General features: G+C 30.6%; 1 protein-coding gene, 1 long non-coding RNA gene and 1 pseudogene across 2 annotated transcripts; 1 reads left to right on the top strand and 2 right to left on the bottom strand.

Moving 5' to 3' along the window:
• Positions 1-497: 497 nt before the first annotated feature.
• Positions 498-13,396, bottom strand: LOC132947198 (TBC1 domain family member 19). Its single transcript, XM_061017425.1, has 14 exons — positions 12,899-13,396; positions 12,592-12,829; positions 11,429-11,592; positions 9,547-9,744; positions 8,215-8,353; positions 8,003-8,090; positions 7,098-7,158; positions 5,921-6,050; positions 5,735-5,847; positions 5,513-5,647; positions 3,427-3,580; positions 1,671-1,872; positions 1,057-1,243; positions 498-675 (listed from the first exon to the last, which is right to left on the bottom strand). The coding sequence occupies exons 1-14, from the start codon at positions 13,028-13,030 to the stop codon at positions 598-600; spliced, it is 2,019 nt and encodes a 672-aa protein (XP_060873408.1). The 5' UTR covers positions 13,031-13,396; the 3' UTR covers positions 498-597.
• Positions 13,397-14,075: 679 nt separating this feature from the next.
• Positions 14,076-15,331, bottom strand: LOC132947032 (uncharacterized; annotated as a pseudogene).
• A 246-nt stretch (positions 15,332-15,577) lies between these two features.
• LOC132947034 (uncharacterized) lies at positions 15,578-19,178 on the top strand. Its single transcript, XR_009664814.1, has 3 exons — positions 15,578-15,985; positions 17,836-18,052; positions 18,113-19,178. It is a non-coding gene; the product is annotated as an uncharacterized LOC132947034 (long non-coding RNA).
• The last annotated feature ends 4,459 nt before the right edge of the window (positions 19,179-23,637 follow it).

Genomic DNA, 23,637 nt, shown 5'->3' on the forward strand with positions numbered 1-23,637 from the left:
TTTTCAATGTGTTAAATGTTTAAAGTCATTTTGTAACTAATCTCTGTACCACAAATTATTTTTACCAAATTAAATTAAAGAAATTGTTCTAATTAAGGTGTGATAGTTTTTTTTTTGTATCTCAGTCTTTTATTTATGTTATTGTTATTGTAAAAATGTTTTAATTTCAAATGCGTTATTAAATTCCTATACATTTAGTAAAATTAAATTATGGTGATCAAGAAGTCTTAGGTATAATAATTGATTGTTAAATTCTTAGTTAAGAATATTTCAGTAGAAATTTATATGTACTGTTTCATATTTATGTAACCTTATATGGCTATATTATGTTATTATTTTTAATACAAGATAATTATTACCAACCAATATTTATGTATGTTTATTGTTATGATATGTGTCTTATTAAATTATTATATTTTTGGTTATTTGTAATTTTATGAACCAACCCCAGAAATAACTAATGCGAATAGATAAATGTTTAAATGTATACTTTGGTCTGTTAATTTATATTTTATAATGATTGTTTGTTTTATTTAGTTTTAATTATACATTGTTAATTTAAAGTTAAACATTTATTTAACAAGTACTTATATCTTATTACATTTTAATTGGTCCTTTTAGTGCTAACTGTAGCAAAGACATTACGTTTAATGATGACAAATCTACCAGAACTGACTAAAAAAAAAAAAATAAAAATAACTTTTAAATTTATTCTATCTATCATAACAAAAGTAATTTCAGTAGAATGTTGATTATTTTACTAACCAATAAGGAACTAGATCACTTAAAAATATGAAAAAAAATTATTCATGAATATTTAGTTGAATGATTCATAATGCCCTTTTTAAATAAATAAATTATGATTCAAGAATAAATCTAAATAATACATTTAAAATTAAAACATAATATTATGTATAATATATGACAATAATTAGTAGGTACTTAATTTGTACAATTATTTTTACGTAGTTCCAATTAACCAAATGCTATAGTCTTAGTTTGAATAATCAACATTCTATTGTGGTATTAGTTAAACCCAACCATAACAGTACTTACATCTACGTTTTGTAAAGTGTTTACTTGAAGTAGATTGTCTTTTCTGAAACTTAAAATCGCAACTGCCAAAAGTGGCAATACTTCCAGGGAGTCGTAAGCTATAATCATGTCCCACAGGTTAAGTAATTGTTCTGGAAGTAAATGCCCACTGAATCCCTTCATGATCCATTTGAATACCACTCTGATACTGACAAGTAATAAAACATGAATTATTGATTGGTTTTTAAATATATGTAGAATCGTAGAATATATACACCGAGTAATTATTGACTGTAGGATAATGTGGATTGTGTCAATTAGCCAATAGGTAGATATATCCAGGAACGTAATTGAGAGGGGCAGAGGCCCGTTTACAGTCCAACTTAGTAGTTAGTATGTATCTTATAACTTATAAGATTATAAAAAAAATGTATGATCTACTATATTTAAAAAAAAAATTGAATAATAATATTACGAATTTACGATTTAAGATAGTATCAGTTAAATCGTGATAATGATTTACACTGAGATAGATTTGAATTTGAATTTGGACTAGGTATTCCTAAAAAAAAAAATGAGCCCCCCACAGATACGTGCCTGGATATATTGGGTACCTATATACTGGCTATACTTACGGGTGAATGTTGTGGCTCATAAAATGCGACCAAATCTTTGTTTCGTGTCTCTGTAAAAGCCGCTGGAACAAAATGCATAGTCCAAGTATGCTTTGCGGGTGTGAACTTATCACATGCAATCTGAACCAGTAACGCAGGTAGAATGCTCTGAACGTGTAGTACAATGGTACAGGGTCATTGAACAAATAGCAAACGGGGGCAGCTAAACATTGACAACAAACGACGTTTCACTTTTTTCAAATATCTATTATACAGCGTAGTTTCAAAAAGTTACACACCACACGGTGTTATACTTATAGACGGAAATAGACAATAGTATTAATATTAATTAGTAATGACTAATGACGCTAAAAACAATCGCAGAGAAAAATTTACCAGGTACATGCTTTACCGGTCTAGGACGTTTTAGCCATGTCATAGCCCGCCCGATTTAACGATTTTAATGATAAATAATTTTTATTATATAATATTTGATATTTCTTTAGTAACATATGTCATATACTATTACAGTATATTTTAAATAAAATTAAAAATGTCGTGTAGTAAAATTAGTTATACAAATTTACCTAAAAAATGATTACAACATTTAAAAAAAATGAATACATTTAAAATATTATATATAAGTCCTAACAAAATATTATTACTTGCTAGTCCTCTTAAAAATAACACAATCCTATTTAATAGTGACCAATCTGTGAGGTATTATATCGTTTTTTTTTGCACCTATAAAATATCGTAATATTTGACTATAAAAAAGTGACTAAAAATAAATTACTGATTAATAACCATCAATTTAATACAGTTAATAGTGGGATGAGAGACGTGACCATTAAGGGGACGTTATAGTGACATTTGTTGTCTCTGTCTTACAAGTTACAAGTGCGTAACATAGCAACTTTTACGCTCAGAAAAACACATTAATCTCCGTTAGTTCAAAAAATAAGAGCGAATTGAGCTCCTAAAAAATTGAAAGCTAAGACTATATTATCATCGAGTATAGGTAGTAGATACTATAATCAACTCGTAAACAGGGCCGGATTGGTCTGGCGAGTTACCGAGTAAAACTCGGTGGGCCGCGACAATTTTGGGCCGTTTAAGTCATGAGGGGCCGCGCTGACTGAAAATATGTTAAGTGTTAAAAGTTGAAGAAATGGAGACTAAAAAATAAAAAAAAACTATGCTCGGAATAAAAACGTACCCAAGGGCCGCCAGTTTGTAAATGTACTGGTGAAGTACGGAAAACTCGGTGGGCCGAATTTGTCCAATCCGGCCCTGCTCGTAAATACCTCGGGAGAAATGACCCGGGAATCAACTAATACAAGAAGTAGGTCTCGGGAATTAACTCACCTACTGCGTTTGATATAACCATTGAGTATCTATACTGTCTATTAAATATTAATGATATAACTTTGTTTGAAAAGGGTCCAGTAATTTTTGAGTTTCTAGCTAAAAACCAGACTGACACCATTATATTCTATTACGGGTATAACTTTGATGAGCTCTCTTGCTCTCATGCACTTACGCCAAAGGGCTGAAGGACCACGGTGAACATAAGCGTTTTCTACAGCGTTGTGTTTATTATGACCTATGATGGGTAGGTCTATAAGGTTTCTATTTGGTACGTTTTTCGTTTCTAAACCTACCCAAGAACAGTTTTGTGGTACTTTTTTTATTCTTGTGGCACGGCCCAAATTGTTGGCTTACGCCGCAGTAGAGGATTTTTGCAATTTGCGCCTTTTATGATGATTGTCCTTACCATACATTGTAAAACCGTGGAAAGGTATAATGCCGTTGGGAGGATATATTGCCTCGATAGGTGGTTTGCCCTTCAACGACGTAAGTATTGGATGGCTGGTCGAGTTGTTGAACACTGACAACACGTCAGTATCGCGAGTAAAACACAACATTATCTAAACACCAAACATGGATAGGTATAAGAACATTACCTAGGTATGTTAATTATTGTAATTAACGGTCAATTATGTTATTAGGTAATTATATACCTATATGTCCTATACGTTTATGGTATTTATAGTATATACCCATACGTATTAGTCCGTTGAGTAGTAAGTATATAATAATTAATAACTAATAAAATAATCTGTAGTATATTATACTAAGGATGTATTTAGGATTTTGTCTGGGTAGGGGGATTTATATTTATACAGGTCTCATGATAATTCGAGCAGGGGGATACCACCCACTTAACACCAGAGTACCTAACCGATATATATTAAGTTTATATTTAATGCAATATTGCTGTTACATGCATACATAAATATATCATATATAGGTATGTGGCATATAAACATTAATCATGATTAGATGTCAATATTAATTTATAATATTATTTATTAACTCAAGCATCAATTACTTCATCTGGTATAATTTTAATACCTACTTCAGGTACCCATGTGATAGATCGTTCGGCTGGTTAGACGACTATAGGTAATGCCACATAGGCACATAGGTAATGTATAAATCATAAATGTATAATAAACTATATTATAGACATAGACCTTATACTTAGGGCTGAGACACGATTGAGCATAAATCACCATTTTTGCGACACGATTGAGCCAAATTGTCGGCGTATCAAAGGAAATCGGAATACAAATGAAAACCTACACGATTGAGCATTAAAAACTCTGCAACGTTGCCATTTTCCATTTTAAGCTATACGCTATACAAAAATATTTATTTAAATAATTATAATAATACAAAATATAACATAATATCAAAAAAAAATAACATGATTTCATAGTCAATAAAATAGTGACATTTCATAAATCTGTTTGATATAATAATAATAATAATAATGATGATGATGATGATGATGATGATAGTAATAATAATAATAATAATAAAAATAGTTATGAAAATAATAAAATCAAAATATGGTACAAATTAAAAAAAATACTGCATGGTTTATATAAGTCAAGAATACTATGGAGTAAGGGTGATCGAACACTGATATTATTTCTATAGTCATTTTGGAATAATATTGTATCTTAATTTATTATCTTATATTTTCTCCCAATTTTAAATGTTTAAAACGTCAGAACTATTTATTGCTCCGGAACTAATTTATTAATCGATACAATTGTCGATAAAGCTGGGCTCAGCTCACGGCTCGCGTCTGGTATGATAATAATTGGTGTATACCTACGTGAAAATAATAAATTACAAAATTTCGGCCACGTGAATGTGGCATTATCGCATAAAATATTCTATGCTCAATCGTTTTATGCTCAATCGTACTTTACCGATACTTAGTATAAGGTCTATGATTATAGAGTACCTAGGTAGGTAAAATATATAACCTATATAATATACATTATACACCCAATAAATTAATTTAGAATATCCCATGTTATTTTCTCAGAATTGACATAATTGGGCATTTGAGCATAAATTATTATTTATTATTGTTATTTGACAGTTGTCTTAACTCGTCGTTCAAATATTTAAACGCTAACTACTACGGACGCGCATTTATTTTCAACATTACAAAAATAGTTCAAGATACCTAGACCTATATAGGGCGTTCTACTCCTTTCCTCATTTATGAATAAATATTTTTTTTGAAAGCAAACATTTTTTTAAAATCCTACTATTAATACGCAATTTTTTTTTTTTTTATTAGTTTTGAAGCATCGAACTAGGGTCATTGAATTTTTGTGGAGATTGAGGTTTGTTTGTGTGGTTGAGGGCGGAGGGATTATGGTAGGTTTACGCAACTTGTATGCAGTTGATATGTACCTAGGTATACAGTATACGTATATTGTATATTAATATATATGAATATATGATGTACCTATAAGTGTATAATATAAAACCACCTGATGTAAGACGTCTTCGAACACGAAGTATTGATCGTCGTTGCACGCTGTTAGTTGAACGTCTTTCGTGATCAATTTGTCGATCAACATATCGAAGTGCAACACGCGTTGTTTTAATTCCGAGTAATGTTGTTCCTGAAAACAAATGTCCAACGTCCGTTACGTGGGTGGACAATATTTAATAATAGGTACGAGGTGGCCAGGTGGGTGTAATATTCATACCGAAGTCTTCGCACTAGATCCTAGAATCTGTGCCCAGAGCCTACCCCGGAGGCTGCGAGGTGCACCCAATTTTAGAAACTCTTGACACACCGGTGCATGCTGATGTTGTAGAACTGTAAAAATAAATATTGCTCGGTCATTTTTCACACTGGGTACCCTATACACGGGGTATTTAAATTATTTAACCTTTTTCTCCCAAAGCGATTCGTTCTTGTTCTCCCTGTGACGTCGACCCGCACGACAGCGTCGTCAGACATTGACAACACGTTAAACCTAACAGCAAATCGGCAGTGGCCAAATCCCTGTAATGATGTCTCTAAAACCGACGCAACATTATACAACTATTTTAACTGTAGCCGCATCGTTCAGTTATTGGTACTGATGCGTAGTGTTGACTGTGGCGTATCCGAGAGGATCTACCGACCACAAATATTATCCAAGAATAATATTATTACGTATACCTATCTTTATTATTTTGTCACTGTTTTCCATATAGTGTAAAATGACGCCGTAGTGTCGTGCACTAGGTTTTAATTGTTTTTAATTGGAAAATTTACCCTAAAACTTTGATAGTTAGGAGGTAATTACCATGCCCGAATTGACCGAATTAAGAGGACTCCACACCCGCATGTGTTGTCTACGTCTTATACAAACGCATAACATACAAAAATTACGTTCTGAAATTCAAGTTGTATGCCGTTAGCTTAGAGTGAATTGACCTATTATGAAACTTGACGGTAAGAACATTATCTGTGTTTTGTTGGAAGTTTTTTTACGATTATTCAGTTTTTAAGCGAGTTATAGCGTGTAGAATAAATGTAAATTAAAAATGCTCATAACTCACTTAAAAACTGAATTATTGTAAAAAACTTCTAACAAAACACAGATAATGTTCTTACCATCGATTCACTCTAATTTTTAAGCTAACGGCATAAAACTTGAATTTCTGAGCGTAAATTTGGTATGATACGCGTTTGTAAGACAACACATGCGGATGTGGCGTCCTTTTAAAGGGTGGCAGTAGGGCATGGATATCAATCAATAATAGGCCCTTGGGGGGGGGGGGGGGGTAATACGTTTCTTATAATATATGGATAATGGTTATATTATTATTATTTGGCACCAGGCTCAAAAATATCTTAATCCGGGCTAGGTAATTACAATGTAGTTGATAGTTTGGTGGAAAAAAAAGTAATTCTAATATTAATTTGAAGAACCCACCATGAGCGTTCAAATAGGAATAAGAAAAACATCTTCTTGGATACACCATTAAGTAGGTACTGTCAAACGTTTAAGTAAACTATATGGCTATATATGTAACTATAGTGAATAATATAGGTTATTTATCTATTGAATGACTTACCAGTTCTGGTAATGTCTTAACTTTCAGCGGCAGGTACGTAAAATCCCATATCATGTCATCACTAAATCAAATTTAAATATTATTTTTATAGTATTTAATATTGTACGACAATATTAGGGCCGTAGGGCTCATTAGGATTAGGAATAAGCATTTAATATTAATTACGTAGGTATTATAATATTTTAATTGGGATTGCAAGTATTGTATATAATAATAGTTGATCCCACGCACTTCGTGGCCCGTAGAAAATTACAACTCTTAAAAAAATTGTGATTGTTCAACAACTTCAACTCCTTTTGGGTGTAACTCGCTGCAGTAAGCAGTGCAACTCAGCCACCTTGGTAGGAAATGTGCGAAAATTCGATGTTTTCTTGAACCTGATCTGCCAGGGTAACCAATAGTAACCAATAGTAACCAATAATAAATAAATACTTATTTCTACTAATTATTTCTCATATAACCAATAGCAACTATTTATAAACAAAAATATCCATAGTAAATCTAAAAATTCCTGTTTGAGCACCTCCCCGGGATGGACATACCGGGTTCAATCGTGAATCTAAACTATTCAAGGACCCATTCAAGCAAACACAAAAAATTTCATCAAAATCAGTGCAGCCGTTTAGGAGTTTGCAGAATACTTACACACAGACAGAAGAAATATATAACGTAAACTAGGTATATGATATTTAATTAGCATTTCTAAGTTTTGATGAATAAAATTATAAGCGTACTCGCTGGTGGACTCGCTGTACCTATATTATGTTTGATTCAATATCAATACGTATATAATACCAATCTATAAGCATGCCGAGAAAAATTTTATATAAAAAAAGAATTTCAACATTCCTAGTTTCTACTTTTAAGGAGCATAACATTGGGTATAATAGAAGGTAAGTACTTACGATATCATTCGGTAATTAGGATTATGCAATGAAAATAACACTTCTAAAAAATCTTTCGGTGCATACACCGGTCTCAGTCTTTCCAAACCTTAAAATAAAATAAAATGTATAAATATTTGATCTGAATATTCGAGAGGAAATATATGCATAATATTTTTAATTAAAATAGCATAACAAGCTGCATGTTAGAACTATAAAAATAAATGACCTACTTGTATTGTATGTACTGAGTTCGTTCCATTTTTGTAACATTTCATCTCGATCAGCACTGGACCTGAGACAAGATAGATTTATCCCTATTTCCTCGCACATAGACTCCAACGATTTCTGTATTCTTCTTTCCCACGTGATCTATACATATAGATTATAGGTTAAACTTTGTTTTCCATCCAGAGTTTGCGCAGAGTTTCAAGACCGTAGCAGCGAACATTTTACAGACGGCGTACAGGAACATTTAGTTATAATTTATAAACTAGGTGCATGTTGAAATAATATTTAATTTTATGATAAAATTGCTAATTTTACTACCTAATCTTAGGTTTATGTCAAAGGTTTAATAAGTACTATATATATTATGTATATGCTTAAGGCTGTGTGATATATTATAATTTATAGATATACCCAGGCCATGCAAATTTACTACATATATATTATAAAACTAATAAGTACCTATCATTAAATAATTTACGCATAACATAGGTATAGGTACCTACATTAAGAACTATTTTGCATTTAATTTATAAATTAAATATTGTTCTATGTTTATAGTTATAAATTATAATTGTTAAAACGAAAGTGGTAACATATTTCTAATAAAAATGTTTAACTTCACAATCCATATAATGCCATATAGGGCAGGCGGCTATAGTCTGTCTTGACCTGCAGTACGCACGCCTAGGTTATAGCCCATAGGCAGTGTTCGGACTTATCTAGATAAATTTATCTAGATGAATATCTAGATAATTATTTGTTTATCTTTTATCTAATCTAGAAAAATAGTTACAAGTTATTTAAACGTTCATCTTAGATAATTTTTTTACTAATCTAAATAAATTCATTTAGATACATTTTTTATTGATAAAAATCGCGAAATTGTACAAACGCATTTTAAATATTTATACAGATTCTCAAACCAAGTTTATGGTTTATAAATAATGTAATTATTTTTATTTACATCATTATTATTATTATGTTCCTAGTGCCCAACTAAAATATACCTAAATTTAAAACCCATTTAAAAAAAATTGTATCTTTTTTTTATCTAGATAAAAAAAGTATTTATCTTTATCTTTATCTGGATAAATATGAGTTAAGTTATCTTTTATACCTGTATAGATACATTAGAGTTGCATTATCTTTATCTTCATCTAAATAAAAAACTACTTATCTAATCCGAACACTGCGGCTATAGCCTATAGGTATGTTTCTATAATTCTATCATATATGTATATATTTTCTATAATATTTTTTTTTTTTTTTTATCATTGAGTAACCCGCGGCAACATAGGCCATTGGGTGGTTCTATAATATTGTATATACGTTACTTGTGCTTTTCTCAAATAGTCTAACGACTCTCTACTCGTTATTTCGTCCCTAACCACAATTTGTTTATTATTCCCATGACTTCTCAACCAATGGAATACCGCGTTTCTCAGATTAGTTTCCATGCTCCCTATGTTCACTGCTTGCACCAAGGTCTTTTTGAAGTCGTCTATGGATACGTCTTGGGAAGCAGCTAGCATCTAAACCAACAGATACGATTTTGTGATATTATTATAGTTGGAATAAAATAATAAAATATTACAGCAGAGCTACGGCGTTAATAACTAAGAAGCATGATGGCATATAGACTCTTAGCTTCGTGGGTGTCACAATCGATGTATGTCGCGACTCGCGATCATGAACCAAGGCCTTAGATAATATATTATTTAGTTCATGGTGCCGTCGTCGTGTCGATACATAAATGATAAATAATATATAAGACGCTGTCGTTCCATTTCATGAACGCAAACCATCTCTACAACGAATAAGTATAAAATAACAACCAGCGGAGCGACGCACGTATTATTGGACTTTTTTGTATTTATATATTCTTTAAATGATCAATGGTTCAACCAATTTCAATTTGTTATTAAGTACTTATATGCACATCCATATTATCCTATTAATATCATTATTATTTCTTGAAATTGTGTACCTGTTAGGGGGGGGGGGCGTCTATAGTTACCTAATCATTCATATTATGTTACTATGTTAGTTACTTATACCAGCTGACAGCTACTGGTGTTACAAGTTATTATAACTTGAGATATGCGAATCAATCATATAATTGACTTGTTGATATATCTAAGTAATAATCTCAGTTAAACACAATCATCGCTCACTAATATTTAATTATAATATATGACTATTTTTTATATACATTTTAACTTTTGAGTACCTACTTACCTAACCAGCTAGCCTAGATATTAACTAGGTACAACACGTCAACACTACAGCTGTGCACCAAGACTGTAGTACTGTTTAGGGCAATCGACTATATACAGTCTATAATATATAGGCATAATATAGCCTAGGAGCCTATTGCCTACAGCCCATAGGTACTTACAATGTAGACAGTTGTACCTTCCTACATTTTGTATATCATTAATTATCATAACTTAATATAATTATATAATATGTGACCATCGGCTAAATATATATCTTCAAATATAACAAAAAACCAGGAAGTTGTTCTACTGTGTATAGTAGGAGTCAAATGTATCTATACCTCGTCGTTGATAGGTCTCTGCAATGCATGTGCTAAATTTTAATTCAATATACATTATAATTGTGCATTTGTGCGGCATATACCTTTAATGGTCAATGAAAAATGATTTTGAGCGGAGATGGTCTGTCAGCCTATATTTCTAATGATATATTTTTATTTTAAGAAAACATTAAATAGAATTTTATAATTTAGTTATTTTTAAAAATTTTATGTATAATTAATTTATATTACATTAGGATATACCTATGTATTTGTTTTTATTTATTAGAGCCTCGACTACAACTAAGCGGTTATTGGCTTACATTATTTACAACACTAATAAGTAAATATCTATATTTTAACTCAATTTTTTTAATTATTTATATAATATGTACACAAATTCTTACGGACCCAATTTACCTATAAATAGGACAAACGGCATTTTTTTTTAAAAGCTGATTTCTTAAAAAATGAATGAAAATGGAAATATTTCGTATTTAGAAAAACTTATTATAAGAGATGATAACACCAAAATGCATTACAATTCACAATAATATTACAAAATAGACATTTTCTTATTATTAACATTTCAAAATAAATAAATTGTGATTAATATTTTAGCATACATTCTTAAAAATTAGGTGCATAAATATAATATAGGTATTATAATATATTACCTGTAAATCTTCATAAAATTCATTATAAATATCCATTTTTTGAAGTTCTTCAGCTAGTTTTTCAGCGGTTAAATGTAAACTTTTGTCTTTTAGCTCTTCCATATTTAAATTTGTTTTTATGTGATATGTGTACTGATAGTACTTAGGTACAACTAACCAATCGACTATAAATAAACGTTTACAATCACAAAGTTTTAGTTATACCTACACTTATGCGCCATATATACAAGCTACAACTTAACGTTGTATTGTAGTTATTGATGCAATAATCAAAAAATGTCACCTTGGCAACCAGAATGAAGCATTGACCTTATTTTATTTCTACATAGACTAGTTTATTTTAGTTACCAGAGGTACTGATATAAATAAATAGTTTTTTATAGATTATAAGAATAGAAAATAGTTTTATATTATACTTTAATAGGTATTTTCAATTTCACTTCATTTAAGAGGATTCGATACCACGATTTTCTGTTTTTGTCTATAACACACACTCTACGTAGGATTTTAGACGGGTTATTGGCCAAACATACTAATTGATCTAATAAAGCTCTAAGATTTCCAAAAACAGATTTGAATTTGTCGTCAAGTCTACTTGAAATCGACTTTCTAACATTTTTGTTTTAACTTTTCCAAAAATTGAAATACGACAATTTATAGATACTTTTTTTTTAATATGAAATTTTAAGAAATTTGAGGATTAATAACAAAAATGTGGAAAAGTCAATTTCAAGTAGACTTTACGACCAATTCAAAAATGTTTATGTTTAAATACGTCTAAATTACTATGTCGCGCGTGTGTTAGACAAAAACAGAAAATCACGGCATCGAATCCCCTTTACCTAAGTATAATTTTAAAATACAAAATCTAATAGTCTTTTTTTTTTCAATGTTCATCCAAAATTTCTTGTGGTAAGAGAGAATCTTTTAAATTGTAGAAATATGAGAATAATCGTCCATATCACTCACTAATCTCTGGACAGAAATTAAATAGGACATAGGTAAACATGGTCCTAAATTAACACTAATTGTCCGCCAGTAAATGCTGTGCAAATTATACCAATGTTTTTAGCTATTATTAAAAATAATATATTCCTTACGGCTCACATCTGAGCTATTATTGTTATTTACTAATTCATTATATATATTTATTTGGTACTTACACCGTAAAGGCGGGTTCCCACGGCGCGTGGCTCGGCGAGCCACGAGTAAAATTCGCTGGCTTGGTAAACTACACGCGCCGTGGGAACGCTCTTGCGCGTCTAGGCAAGGTATAGCTCGGCCATGCTCGCGTCTATCCGAAAATTGTCGGTCCGATGTGTCCGCGCCAAAGTAAACGAGCCGCGCATTTAGACAGCGTTCCCACAGGCGTGCGGTTCGGAGAGCCATTGATAGTTGTACCTATACGTTTTTTGGTGTTTTATTTTGCAATTTGGTGTTTTTTATTTTTTAATCAATATTAATATTTACTATGACGGAATGGTCAAATGATGAGGTAATAGAGTTTTTGCAAGGAGTTTTTGAAGGATATCCACAAATTTGGTCCATACCATTTAGCCAGATGGATATGGCTAAGGCCATATATTCTTTAAAGCTATACATATTTAAAGATCAATTTAAATTAAATAGCAAAGAAGAAAAGGCGTTAAAAGATATTTGTTGTTTTATAGTTAAATGTTACGTTCAGGCTTGGTTTTCGTCACCCAATGCAATTGAAGCTCCACTTAATGATATATTATTTTTAAAAAAATTAGAAGAATATAAATTGTACAAATAAAGAATTTCAGACGTAGCTATAAAGAGCAAAAACAACTTGTTTTACAGGTAATATATTTTACTATTTTCAAAATAAATTAAACTTAAAAATGTTATTATATTTTCTATTCTGTTCAAGACTACCGGAAAAAATACCCGCAAAGTGACAGACATACGCTAAAGAAACCATTTTAAGTGTCATTAATTAATTATACCTACAATTTGATGAAAAAAATTCATATTGGTAATTCTATTTTTATGTTGTAAAAATTACATGAAAATCAAGTAAATAAAACCAAAACGTATATTACAGAATCTTAAGACTTTTTTAGTCGTAATGTTTTTTTATATTATTTAATTCTGTATAATTGTTACTCAACATATTTTGTCATATATCCAACCGTACGTTGTACATATTTAAAAACAAAAAAAATCCAATTTCGTTAAATATATACAATATTTTGTAAATTAATGAGTTTTCTTAAAAATAAATGGACTTACGAGAATTTATGTAATATGCTTTTTTATATACAATGTTAAAATCTATCATTTAGTTCTTTACATATTTTCACTAAATACTATACATTCTGAGTTAAATAAAAAAAACAAAAAACTACCCTCTTTTTCCATATTTCAACCCTAATGCGGCACCAGAAGGGGTTGAGTGAGATCTTCCAAATTTTACCCAAATGACTTATTCATATAACTTAGCAAATTAGGGGGGTACTGTATTAAAAAAATCACATTGAAAAAATAAGGACCACCCTTATTTGTAGGTACTAAATATTGTTTTATACATAGAAGATATTAATTTTTTTTTATTAAAATGCTTATAATACATTCTGTATTATTATTTATTAATTTTAAATATTATTAAGAAAAAAAGTGTTTATTATTCTAATAAAAGATATGTTTTAAAATATAAATACTTTACCATGATTTCATTTTTCAACTCCTGATTTAACGCCTTACAAACATCTTGAATACACCTGGAGACAGTTTGACTCGAACAAGTATGATAAGCTCTTAAAGCTATCTCCTGTGGCTAAGAACCTTAAGGTAACAGCTAGCCTTTCCTGGACCGAAATACACTTTCTCATATTTGTATCAGTTTTACATATGGTTGGACCAATTTTTTGAATAAGATATTCAAAGTCTGTGGCAGACATTCTACAGAAGTTTTGAAACTTGTTAGATGGTCCTCGTTTTAAATCTTCTAACAGATCCGTTGCATTGTACCTATATTGTAGTTGTAGTATAATATATTATTAATAATGTTAAGTACAACTATAGTATAATATTATTTTATTTTTTAATTTAGTATTTTCTGTCAAAAACTTGTTAACTATAAAAAAACTAGCTTGTAATAAATTATAAACTGTTATGCTCTTGTATGTACTTACATTTAAAGTTAAAACTGTTAAAAAAAGGTAGTCAGTAAAAACTAAATATAAGCAAATTAAACTAAAATTAAATTTAAAAAACCTAAAATTAAATATTAATTTACATAAGCATACTTACCTAGCACGGCTTTTGTAAACTTCATGCATCCAATACCTTCTTTCCTTGCAGGATTTCGTTTTTCTTTTAAATAATCACCGCCTACAATTACAATATACCTAGTACCTACGCTGCTGCACAATCAGCAATTTGCGTGTTATCCAAAGAACGACTCATTTTGAACTGAGACTTTTGGCGTTTAAATAATTTTGTAGGAACTCTGATCGGCTCGGATAAGCTTGTGGCTCGCCAAGTCACGCGCCGTGGGAATGCTGTTGACATTGTAGGCTCGTGATATGCCGAGCATACGGTACAACAACCGCGTTGCGCGAAGTTCGCCGAGCCACGCGCCGTGGGAACCCGCCTTAATAGATAATATCTAATTTATTGAAAAAATATGAACTGTACTAATTGTAGTCACTAGTCGCCGCCGTCGTTCGGTAACGAAAAAATACAAACACGAAGTTAATGATTTTACGACAATTGCCTTGTTTACAAAGCAAAAATTCAAATAGATTAATAATAGCCTATACCTATAGACGTAGTCAATTAGAGAATGATGGAAGTCGTAAATGTCTTGCAATGTTTTGACTGTTTCGAGAATTATTGATGATGTTTATCTAATACGGGTATTTATAATATAGTGGTAATAGGTATAATACCTGTTACATACAATACAAGGAAAAGTTTAGGTACGTGCGGCGGCGGGTTTTTGAGCGTTCGACAGCGTCCGTCAGCTAATTTTAAACCATATTTCATATAAATATTTCGTCCCGCGAGATGGTGCACCCCCTCCGCTTGTCGACCAGCGCCGGGTGGTTCGCCGTCGCGTACCTGCTGCAGGCAGCGTCGCCGGCGTCTGTCCGTTGTCTTTTTCCAGCGGTCGAGCTTGACGCAACTCCGCCGCCGCGTGCTGTGACACACACACATATATATATATAGCTACGGACGGCGCGTCATATTATATTTGCGTTAAGCCGTCGTTCCGGTTGAAGCCGTCGTTCCGCGAGTCGGACGACGCGCGTCTTTTCCCAACCGTCGGCACGACGTGACTCCGCGTCGCCGTCCCCCATTCCGGTTGTTTGTCGGCCGCCAAAAACCTCGTGGTTTGTGCCGAGTTTTTATTTAGTTTTTATCGATTGCGTGCCGCTGCTGAGTGTTCTGCATGCCGCCCCGCTCACATCGCGACGTCGCGGTCGGGTGCCGTAGCCGTCCACCATGAGCGCATACGGTTGCAAGCTATATGACCGAAGCATCCACCATCGCCAACTCGACAGCGGACTGGTGGACCAGATCAATCGGGTCAATAACATTCGAATTGTTGTAACTGTATTATTTTTATTATTTACACTATTGTTCATTTTTGGGGGCGCCCTTTCAGGTCTTATTACCTTTGCTCACATCCTTATAATATATATATATGATTCTACTGTACGTGTATTGTGACTAAACTCCTAAACGGTAGGACCGATTTTAATGAATATTTTTGTATGCCCCCCCCCCCCCCCCGAATGTTTGTCTTCGTGTATCACGCGTCTTGTTAGTTGTCGATAGCAAGGGCGACTGCAGAGGTGGGGGGGAATAGGGGCAGTTGCCCCTCCCTTGGCTTTTTCTGGGTTGATTATCACATATATTATTATTGATGATTTTAATGTTTTAAAAAAACTAAAAAATGCCCTAACAATTCTAAATAGTGCACAAATGTTTTAAATAATTTTTGAATTAACTAGAGCTCGTCCCGTCTACAATTTGGACTATATTTCAGCACCTATTATGTCCCGTTTCTGCAATAATTTATATTTTTCGTTGATTTTTATATCAGTCGACATAGTGTAAAGGACTTACAATTTTGATATACGTTTCATAAGTTTAATTTATTTTTGAATTAACTACAGCTCGTTCCATCAAAATGTTGATCTAATACGCGCATCTGTGTTATCTAAATGGTCTGGCGCGGGCTGTGCTCGGCCGTACCCGCATAGCGTAGCAACAGGTATATATTTTCTATTTTTGCTCATAATATTATTTTCCGAAACACCACAGCGCCCCTTGAAGCGTCCTTATCGTAGTTTTCATATAGATACGCATATTATTCGTATTGATGCATTATTCTTGTATTTACTGGTTTATCGATCAGTCGTTCCGCTCTCGTTATGCTCGTCACGTACTCGTTATTCTATCTGCGTATAGAGCGTGTTTATTGTTTAGCTACTCGGCACATTTTTGGAATTTTTTTTTCGAAATATTTCAACGAGTTAAGAGCGATTGTGCAAACATTTGCGGAAATCATTATTTTGGAAGTTATAACCATCCAAAGTTTGCGATTTTAAATTTATGCGCAAGTGCCCAACGCTACTCAATTACCACGCGCTGCGCTATAACAAATTTTTTTTTTACGTTTTTTAACAAATAAATTGAAAATATGTCTCGGTTTGTAGTGTAAAACCACCTTGGGCAGGCCTCGAAATTAATCAAAGTTGTTAAAAAGCACATAATGTGCTAGCGTTGCCCAGTGGCGTAGCGAGCATCTTTCAAACCCTAAGCAAATAATTTATTAAATGACCCACCCACTACCACCTCCCTCCCGCAACTATATATAATTTTCTGTATGATAATTTTGAATAATTGTTATAGGAAGTCGTCAATAATTTATTATGAATAATACTATAATAATTAATTATACATAAAATAGTAATAATATAATAAAAAAGTGGGCAAGTGGATGTCGCTCCGTTGTACAGTAGGTGGGCAAATGATGATAATAATAAATAAATGCATTTTGAGTTAGCAAAATTTGGGGTCGCCAAAAAGTTAAATTTAAAATTTTAGGGTCACACTTATAAAAGGTTGGGAACCGCTGCTTCATGGCTTTATGTTAGAAACAATACGTATGAGTGCTGCTGGCTTTCCTTCTAGGTAAAATATATAATTCAAATACTTTTTCCTATTTAATTCATTTTTAAGTAATAAATATTTTAGATGAACCTATGTAGATTTCTTCTTAAGATATCGCATATTATTGAAATCAAAGAAAATTAATAGAGATGATCCTAAATTAACTTGTAAACAAATTGTTGAAGAACACATAAAAGTATATCTGTATATTTACTTGAAATTTCTTTAAACTGTATAATAAACTAAACATTTTACAGACTGAAGACAACTATAAGTATGGTAATGCAAAAATATTCTTCAGAGCTGGTCAAGCTGCATATTTAGAAAGAAAACGGGCTGATAGACGTAAAGATTGCAGCATACATACCTATTCAAAAAACTTGGCGAAAATACATATGCCAAAAAAAATTACTTACATATTCAAAATAGTGCATTATTAATTCAGCGATATGGAAGAGGTTGCCTAGATAGACGGTAATATAGTTTATTTGGATTATTTTGTTATAATCATTAATTTTTAATTTCATTGTACAGGTTAATAACACATTTACGGAGAACCAAACCTGCTTCTAAAATTCAGAAGGTTCTACGAATGAGGTTATGTCGTGAAAATTATTTACAGTTACAAGCAGCAATACTTGGTTACAGTACCGGTAGGGAAGAAATTATTTACCGAGGGCTGTCTGCCTAGACCGGCCCAAAATCACTGATTCTAAATTTCTTCAAGCCGGCCCAAATCTTTCGAATTTTTAACGGTCCCCTGGGTTTTGCCCGGTAGCCCGCCGTCTCAATCTGGGCCTGCTTGGTTATTTACTTCGTCTTGCAATGGTATTATCGTGGCTACAAAGCTAGAAAATTCACTTTAGAATTAAGGCGAAACAATGCTGTGAGTAGTTATTTTAGGATTGTTGTACTATACAATGTATTAATAATTACAATACATACTTTCAAAATATTGGACTATAGGCTCTGTGCGTATTCAATCAATAGTATAAGGGGGGCTAATTTAAAGAAAATTGTACTTTTTTTCCAAGAGTTCTAAGACACTGCTTTCCAAGCACATAGTTACATACAATCTGCCAAGATCTTCAAATGGTTTCGAACTTGTAGATGTATTGGACATTGTTTGTGTGACATGTCGATTTTAAATTTTATTCACCTGACACGATTACGTGATGTACAAATTTACAAGGCTGGGCAAGTTAATGATATTTTTAAACTCAGTTAAGTTCAGTTAATATGCACCAATAACAAAAAGTTAAAAGTTAATACACACTTTTTGTTAACTTTTTATTAAGTTAAAAAAAAGTTAATTTGTTTATACATTTTTTTCCAACCCAAAACTAAATTATAGGATATAGTGTTTATACTTCATACAGTATTTCCATATAAGTTTGATTCAAATGATATAAAATTTTAACTTCAAACAATTTACGATACATATTTTTTGACATGAAAACGAAATAGACTGAAATAGTGAAATATTATAAAATTAAAAACAAAATAAATTAACTTAACTTACTTCTTAAAATGAAAAATTAACTCGTTAATTTCACGTTAATTAAGAAAGAAATTTAGTAAGTTAACAGTTAAGTTAATGAAAAGCCAAAAGTAACTAATTAAGTTAAAAAGTCCAAATAAAATTAACTTTTTAACTTAACTTTAACTTTTTAACTCTTTAATGTCCAGCCTTGCAAATTTATATATATATTTTTAAATTTTTTGATACATGTACCTATTTTATCATTGACCTTAAGATTTTTATTTTAACTCGTGTCTACCTATTTAATTCATTGATATTTATATAATTAATTCCGTTAAGCTTACTCCAGTGTTTTATTTAAAAGGGAATTATTCCTGGAAAAAGAACGTTTTGTTCAAAATCACTTTCATTAAATTTAAAAATATACTAAAAAATTTTAAGGAAAAAACTTTCAATATCAGAAATTGATTTATAATTTTTTTTGCCTATTTTTCAATATATCACAAGTTATCTAATTCTTTTAAAAATCAGAGAAACAAAAAATGAGCTGTCCTGAAAAATAAGAGAATGGAAAAGGCCCGTTTTGAATTGTGACCCATAAATTATCATCCAATTGTATTTCATCTACTAGCATCATCATCTAAATATTCTTGGTCTTGTGTTTGATGATAAGAAGGAATACGGTTTTGAGAAAATAATTACTTGTTTTTTCCTCTAGTATAATTGAATATGAAGCAGTTTTTATTTTTATTCCATTATAATTGGGTATTGAATTTCTTCTAAAATCAAAAAAAACTGTTAGTTACTAAAACTGCATAATATAGTAAAAAAAAGCAGCATACCGAGGTCCTAGGTGCTTCGTTCCCAATCCTATAAACACAGATTTAAAGACTTTTCCAAAAGATGATTTACTGAATTAATTTTAGCAATTAAGCAATACGTCAAATAATCATAATATAATGTTTTCTTCGGTGTTAATGCCCCTTCAGCTAACTGATACGTATCTATTAGCCAGTTGACAATGACCTTCATAAAAATATATCATTAAGTTATGTATTATTCTTTATTATTCTATTTAAAATCCATCAATTGCTTACAGTTGCAGGAGAATTTTTATTTGCTTGAAGAACTCCTGAGTTTTTTGTTCCTCTATTCAGTTTATCCATGTTTGTTACACTTGTAGCGGTAACTGAATGATAAGAGACATCCTATAAATTAATATAAAGTATGGATATTTCATTATTTTATTTTATATTTAGTTTATAAAATTTAACCAATGTATAAGACAAAATACATTGACGCACATTATTATCATAATAAATGCATAACTATTATACCGAAGATACAACGGATTTTAGGCTGTCTCTTTGATCGGTGACAATAATATTATGATAATATGATCTTTGTCTATATTCTGTTGTATTATATTTGTTCCATTAGCTTTATTTAGTGTATGACGTGTTGGTTGGCTCTTATTCAACTTTCTATTAATTTATTCAACGTCGCACCTTTAGCCAGTTCAAAAAATATACTAAAAACATTTTAAGGAGAAAACTTTCAATATCAGAAATTGATTTATAATTTTTTTTTAATTATAGTATTTTTCAATATATCACAAGCCTACCGAGGTCCTAGGTCAGGGGTCGGCAATTAATTTATATGGCGGGCCAGATATTTAAAAAAAAAAATTTCGAGGGCCAAAAAAATCTTTACACATAATTTTATCATTAATGTATTTATTTTTGTATTAAAAACACATTTTAAGACAAAGTATTTAATATTTAATTATTTATAAAGTTATACATTATAAATAATACATTCATACTAATAATAACAAAGTTGTATACTTACATAGTAGCTAATTTTATGGCAAGGGTTTTACAGTTCATGTATTTACAACACAGATAATGATAAACCGTTATTATTGTCTCAGCGCCTCATGAAATCGATTTCAATATTAGTTTAATTTTGGTTATGAAGGGTGGGGGGAGTGATGCATAGGATATATTATAGGAAAATTAAGAACATTTTTGGCGGTCCATTTTTTTCCTTCCGCAGGCCGGACATGGCCCGCGGGCCGCCTATTGTCAACCCCTGTCCTAGGTGCTTAGTTTCTAATCCTATAAACACAGATTTGATGACTTTTCCAAAAGATGATAGATTTACTGGATTAATTTTAGTAATCAAGCAATACGTTATATAATGTTCTTTTTGGTATTCAGCCATCTCATATTTATCGGCCAGCCAGCTTACGATGATATTCATAATAATATATCATTGAGTTATTTATTATTCTATTTAAAATATGTCAACTGCTTACAGTTAGAGGAGAACTTTTTTTTGCTTTCATAACACGTGAGTTTTGCATTCCTCCATTTGACTTGACTCCATTCAGTTTATCCATGTACTATGATAGTTATGGTTAAAACGTCTAAAATCTGTTAGTTGAATAAACCGCATAATATAGTAGTATAATTTTTGAGCAATGCTTTAAGTACAAATTGTATAACATTTCTTTTTTGATTAATTTCCCATCAGCCATTTTGAAGTTCTCCAGTTGACCTTTTTTATTAATAAAAAAATAAAATAAAGTTAATTTTTATTTAGTATTTGTACTTTCGTAATCAATAACATAATATTATATACCTGTTATAATCATAATAAGTTATTCCACACAAATTTCAAATAATTTACGTTTTATTAATTTTTATATTACAAACCATGATTTATTTTTTACCATATATTTTAGAAAAAATAACATTCTATTCTAGTAACATCCGTTGAAATACAGGCCTCCTATGCTCTGGGACTTATTGTACATTGTAGGTCCCCAATTACAAATGATATTTGATGGATTACATGAAATACCCCATGTTATTTGATATCTGTTTATGGAACTCAAACTACTTATATAATTTACAAGTATCAACAATTTCCCATCTAGAATTTAGAAGACAAATTATAAGTTCTTTACTTGATGTTCCATTGAATAAAAGACCATCATGCAGCCCTAAATCTTTAGCAATAAAGGAAACTCAAAGTAAACCATATTACACAATATACAAAAAGTTCAAAAACGAAAAAGATGTAGGGTATGCCATGCTAATAAAAAAAGAAGCACAACTCTATTTATATGTGACACTTGTAAAGATGAAAAAGGAAATACTATAGGTTTATGTGTGCCATGCTAATAAAAAAAGAAGCACAACTCTATTTATATGTGACACTTGTAAAGATGAAAAAGGAAATACTATAGGTTTATGTGCAGATCCTTGTTTTAAAATGTATCATACAAAATAGTTTGATAAATAATTTATTTTTATGCATTTTTTTTTTATTATAAATATAAAAAAGGTTTTGTTTTTTTTTAAATGTTTTAATTTAGTTTTATATATAAACTATTTAATTTCAAACTTATACTTACATACATGGAAAATTTAAAAATTGTTATTTGATTTTTTGTTAAGTTTTTATTATGTTTTACAAAGGTGTTGATTTTTTTATTTTTAATGGTTTATTTCATATCTATGAGGGTTGTATCAATTTTGATTTTATAATTTAATTATTATAACTATTATTTTATTTATTTGTTGGTATTTTTATATTATTTTCTATGTCAATCATAGTTGACAAGTGGGTTTTTATAATGAGTATCCTTAAAAAAAACCGGTGTCAACATAAGTTGACATGAAAGTTAGAGCTTTTAAAAGTTGTAAATGATCAAATTTGTTATTTAAATTAATTTATTTCTGTAAAAAAAAAGTAATTTTTCCAAAAATTTATTTTTGGTTTTTTATAAGGATACACAATTGCATGCGGTCATGAACGTGTTAAAAATGTATATAATGTTCAATTTTTATAGCCATGAACCAAAAGTTCAAATAAGATTAAAATATTTATAAATATAAGTTATTCCTATAACTATTACAAATAATAGGTAACAACTTGGCAACAAAAAACAGCGGTAAAAAGGAAATATTTACACGACACCAGTTTCGAATTAAATTTATTTTGATGTTTTTGTTGTAATTAAAAAATGATTAGGTAACCCTAATGAGTTAAAATCTTAATCAGTACCTACATTTTATATAGACCTGATATTATAAATTCAGTGGCGTATTTTGTATGTTTTTTTTTTTTGGGGGGGGGGGGGTGTCCAGATAATTTAGGTATATACATATTTGTTAATTGGTTGCAATACTTCTCTGTTTTACATCTACTAAGTTCATAATATACTCATCAAATATTGTAATGAAACATTTTTTATTTATTTAATTAAAAGTAGTAATTTTTATGTAATTTAAATCATACATGTATAAAATAGTCTAACGCTCGTGTGAATATGTGATTCTAGTCTTAATACTTAAATAAATAATAAAGTAATGAGAAAAAATGACTTAAAAATATTACGATTCTATATAATTTAGATAAAGAATATTATATAATATGCCTATTATTAGTTTAAAAAATACTTAATTATAATGTTTTAATTTTAATGAATATTAATTTACGAATTATGTGCACTTGTGAAAAATAAATATTATAATAATACGATAATATTACAATTTCACTGTAT

This window comes from Metopolophium dirhodum, chromosome 6, assembly GCF_019925205.1.
Source record: "Metopolophium dirhodum isolate CAU chromosome 6, ASM1992520v1, whole genome shotgun sequence".
Lineage (NCBI taxonomy): Eukaryota > Metazoa > Arthropoda > Insecta > Hemiptera > Aphididae > Metopolophium > Metopolophium dirhodum.